The following is a 5,160-nucleotide window of genomic DNA, read 5'->3' as shown; positions in this document are numbered from 1 at the left end:
AAAGAATAAATCAGTTTTATTTAAGAAAGGACTTGTATCACTAAAGTTTCTTCGGAAAGAATTTTTACGGAAAATTAACTAACGACCAGAGACGTAACAATACTGTTTCAAATGTCCTGTATTACTTCCTATAATTCAGCCAAGTTGTTTTGTTGCCATTTGATTTCCCAGTTCTTCCTATGAAAGACTTTACAAGCTTACTAATATTCATATTTGAACTTCATGAAGATTAAACCATGGTAGTGAATGTTCCATCCGGCTCTTTATCCTTCAAAGTATTATTTCACCACATTCGCTGCAAGCTTGGGATCTCTGTTTTGTTGGAAAATAAATCCTTGCCCAACAGGTTTTGTTCCTGAGGGAATGAAGGAATGACTTGGAGGATAAGAACGTGTTTGTACCTGTCAGCATCAGCATGCCGTTGATCTCCAACTTCCTTGAGTGAGATATTGGAGGAGGGTTCTCTTCACAGTTTACCCCAAATTTTACTTATTTAGTAACACTCGACGAGTTTGTTCAATGAAAGGGGGAGAATAATATTGCAGTGAACACATTCTTATCCTTCGTGTCATTTCATGATTTCTTCAGAAATAAGACCTGTTGTGCAGGGATTTATCTTCCGACAAAACGGTGATCTCAAGCTTACAACAAATGTGGTGAAAAAATACTTTGGTGGATATAAAGAGCCCAAAGAAAACATTCACTACAACGGTTTAACCTTCATAAAGTTCTGATATGAATATTAGTAAGTTCGTAACGGTTTATAAAGGAAGAACTGAGAAAATCACTGTGATACCCTCCTTCACACTTGTATTCACCGTGATACCCTCCTCCACAATTGTATTCACTGTGACACAATTCTCCCTCTGCCATTGAACAAACTCAATGATTGTTACTAAATAATTAAAATTTGGAGTAAACTGTAAAGGGTACCTTCCTCAAACTATGCTTATTTCATTATTTTAAGACTGATGTACATTTCAACCTTTTAGTTTGGTTATCTCTCCTTAGCAGTGGTTTTTGAGCAGCTGCACATCCATTGAGGCCACTTTGTGCTAATATGTATCCTACTGTTTTGGATGTAGCATTCAAACCTGTACCTTCAGCTAGGTCACTGAATTGTAATGCATCATTGAAAGACCACTCCCAGAATTACTTAACATAACTTTTGAACTGTTTAGATTTTCCACTTATCAACTTCTGTTATTAAAAATACTTGTTTTATGTACCCTCTTCGGAGTTCCCATATATCTTCGACTGAAATATGAAATTCTGCTTCAATTTGTTGCATGATATAGCCTCCACCAACCAAAATTTCAATCTCTACACATTTGTCATGTGACATTTCTGTTCTTGAAGTCATGAGCACAGGCATACACACATATGGTGCATATTGGGCAGAAAGTTGGACATGAACTAAACAGTATGAACAGAGAGTGATGGTTTAGACAGAAAGTGCCTGACACAGATTTTAGTAATAAATTTTAGGAAGACAAAGGAGGAGGTACAAAGAACCACTGGACAAAGGAGACTTAGTGAACTGGCAAGAAGGTTGGACAGATGGCAACTGCATGGAAATAGAAGGCCAAAAAAGAAGACAGAAAGATCGCAAGGAAAAGGGGAATGCAAGGAGATCTACAGGAACAAGCATGGGATAAAGCAGTGTGAAGAAGACTAGTCAGAGCAGATAATACTGTGCTTAACTGGTTTACACATATGACTGACTAACTGACTGATTGAAGAAATTTCCATTTAAAACTATGTTCTGAAAAGTATATTTTCAAAACCAAGTGTAATCCTGATACCTTGAGAAATTAGATGTGTATACAATGTGCAGCTTAAGAAACGGAAGATTCTTACACAGATTAAAACTAGTAAAGAATACAATACTCGTTGTTGAAAATGTACACAGGGAGTCCAAAAATTAACATATATTTCCAAAAGAGTTTACATTTTTCTTGAAATATCTTTTTCTGGTGAGCTTTTGTTAACATAATTTATAAACACACACTGCTATAAATCATGAAACCACACTATTAATTACCAGGAAGATATTTATACAGGACAAACATCTATACAAGGTGGAACTATATGGTACAGGAAAAATGTATCTAAAAAGAAAAATAACCTGTATACGTTTTTTGCTACAGTCCCAAGAAAAGATTATTAAAAGAATTTAAATAAAGTGTTAGGAAAGATATCCAGACATCAGTTAGAAATAAAGTGATACAAAAAATATCATTACACTGAAGAAATAAAGTTGCATAGTTATAGAAATTAAAATACTACATTACCAATAAATACATATATAATTATATTTAACAACATATTAATTAATTTCAGAAATAATATTATTAGTCATACCTGGCAGCCTTTTTGCGACCATTGGTCTTCTTTTTCGTTCCAGAAAAAACAGCGGGAGATAAAAACAGATAAGGTATACCCTTGTGACAGCTTCTTATCACTACTTCCCTCCCATCTTGGTGCTTGCTGCAACAAGCTATGTTGAAGATCAAGCTGTTCTGCAGTGATATCCACATACGGCAAAACTCCTAAGTAGTAGATTCCGATACTGGCTCGTAGTCTACTCTCAGGTACGGTCAATACATACTGTGTGGTGTTCTGAGCATTGGTAAAGGGTATGATGAGTGAAGCATTTGAAAAGTCTTTTATAACAGGTTGAGACTGAAACTTGATCACAACCTACAAGTATATAAATTAGCTCTTATAAAGTATTCATTAGGTATACTAAGATGTAATCACATGTACCAGCTTTTGTGTAATGTAATATCGATAAAATTTGTCATTGGGGTGGAACTGAATATGGTATATCTTGAGTATTTTAGTAACATTTTTCAATCCAACAGCATTATCTATCTAATACATGGTTTCATCTAATTCTAATCTTTTTACTCAGCAAAAATTACTAAAAGGAAGATAACACAACATAAGATACAAGATGCAGTATAAAAAGACGTATCCATGTTTTATTTTTAGTAAAGAAGCTTTTATTCCTTTCTTTGGAGATTGAAAAACTAGTTATTCACACAAGCAAAAGAACACAACAGCAGAAACAAAATTATAAAGTAACACAAAAAATATACTTTGGTATGTATTTTTGCTTATCTATTAAATTAAAGAACACGTCTCACAATATTCTGTAATAATCTTACTAATATGGTCTATTTCCTTGTTATAATTACTAACAGAAATTTAAGATTTTATGTTGACCTTGTAATGAATAGTCTTTTATGGAAGTACTGTTGAGCTATGACTGAGGCTTGAACTCCTATTTCAACTCAACAAACAATCATACAAGTACAATAAACAAGCAACATAAAACACAAATTATATAGTACATGGACTCCATGTTGGGAACCAGTCATAACGATTAAGTTTTTCAAAAGTAACACGCTGCCCTCACCAGGGTTTGAATCTAGGACCTCCAGCTTGTGCTAGATCTCTGACATATCAAGGCTATAAGCCCCAATGGAAAACTTTTATCTTAATCATCACAACATGATGTGGAAATGTGCTCATTTAAAACAAAACGTGCATTTTAAATGTGATGACACCAATGAATTAAATATATATATATATACTTTGTAATTCAAAACAGTTTTACAATGAAATATTTTTCTTTCTATAATTAACTGAAATTTATATCACTATCGGTTTAATAACTCAACATTACAAAGGACTAATTTACTTGTCAATTTCTCATAAAAATAACAAATCAAAGGTGTTTCTAAGATGTTCAATTTACATGCCCGAGAATGTCTTATATACAAGTAGTTCTGTATGTTTTTTCAATCTTACACTCAACAACATTGGTTTATTTCCCTTAAATCAATGCATAACTTTCTCATAACATTTTAGTGCATGGTTTCAGAATGATTACTTAATTTAGAAAAATATTTGTAAATGATTTTATTTGTTTGTTATTAATCACAAAAATACACAATGGGCTATCTGTGCTGTGCCAACCATGAGTATCGAAACCCAGTGTTTAGCAGTGTGAGCCCTCAGACTTACTGCAAATTGTAAATGATATATAGTTTGTTTGTTTAACACACAGTTACACAATGAGATATATATATACGTTCTATCCATTTCAGGAAATCAAACCCCAGATTTTAGCTTCATAAGTATGTAAACTTCCTGCTGATCCACCAGGGGACAAGTGATTAATGGAGAACAGGAATTATCTAAACATAAAACAATAATAAATAAGTATGCAAAAAATACCTCTAATTATTCTCGTCAGTTCATGTGTTAGATTATATGTACAATATGACAAGTGTATGAAGCAAGATAAGTAGTTTTCAGAAATCTAGTGGTAGGATGGCTGTCTTACCACATGTGATAAGTGTGTGTGTGTAGCATCAATAACATGTCAATCTTAATAATTTTTAGATACATCATTGTACTATGACTGACAGTTCACGTGTGATAAATATATGTTGTACCACTGTTGTCTCAACTATCAAGGCTCATCAAGTGTAGGCACTGGTATGACTGAGATAATGTTTTGGAAATAATCCCAGGATTGTCAGAAACTAATCTAACTACTCCTCAACCTCTTTTCTCTCTCATTTTTTAGTATGTTTTTATCTGTGAAAGTATATAGATCTTGCTTACTTTCATCCAACATTACTTCCAGTTAACAACATCTTTCAGTACCAAGTTTTTTTTTTTATTAGTTTGTGTTCTTAAATAAACACTGTTATACATCAGATGTTTTCAATTCTGTTATATGGTGAAATATATGGAGTGCATTGTGATGGTGTCTTAGCTGTTTGCAAGTATGTCTGTTAAGTAGGTTCTTGTTTTCAGATAGATATTGTTGCGTATCTGCTTGTTTGTTTGTTTCCGGTAGAAATTCTTTCAGAGAATCTTCAGTGATACAAGTCCTTTCTTGATTATACCAGTTTATTCTTCCTCGATACAAACTTTTAGTACACTGTATGTTTATTGTCAATTTCAACTTAACAACTTTTATAATACATGCTATAAATCACAGCGATTCACAATCTCGATAACGAGTGCAAAACACACACTTTATGGCTCACTAGCTTGAAACTAACAGAATCATAAATTACACGGAACTCAAAGTAACTACTGCTCTCTCTCTGCTGGCTTTCTCTGCCAGGCTTATAT

The 5,160-nt window shown here is 33.2% G+C and overlaps 1 protein-coding gene across 1 annotated transcript in view; it reads right to left on the bottom strand.

The window, feature by feature from the left end:
- Nucleotides 1-5,160, bottom strand: part of LOC106467157 (polycystic kidney disease protein 1-like 2) — a 51,015-nt gene that overhangs the window by 13,579 nt on the left and 32,276 nt on the right. Inside the window, exon 14 of the mRNA XM_022395290.1 lies at nt 2,365-2,703. Within this exon, the coding sequence (XP_022250998.1) occupies nt 2,365-2,703 (339 nt within the window). The remainder of the gene's footprint in view (nt 1-2,364; nt 2,704-5,160) is intronic.

The sequence above is a fragment of the Limulus polyphemus genome, unplaced genomic scaffold, assembly GCF_000517525.1.
Source record: "Limulus polyphemus unplaced genomic scaffold, Limulus_polyphemus-2.1.2 Scaffold2510, whole genome shotgun sequence".
In the NCBI taxonomy this organism is placed as follows: Eukaryota; Metazoa; Arthropoda; class Merostomata; order Xiphosura; family Limulidae; genus Limulus; species Limulus polyphemus.
Note: the sequence above shows the minus strand (reverse complement) of the source record. Positions and strands in the feature narration are given on the sequence as shown.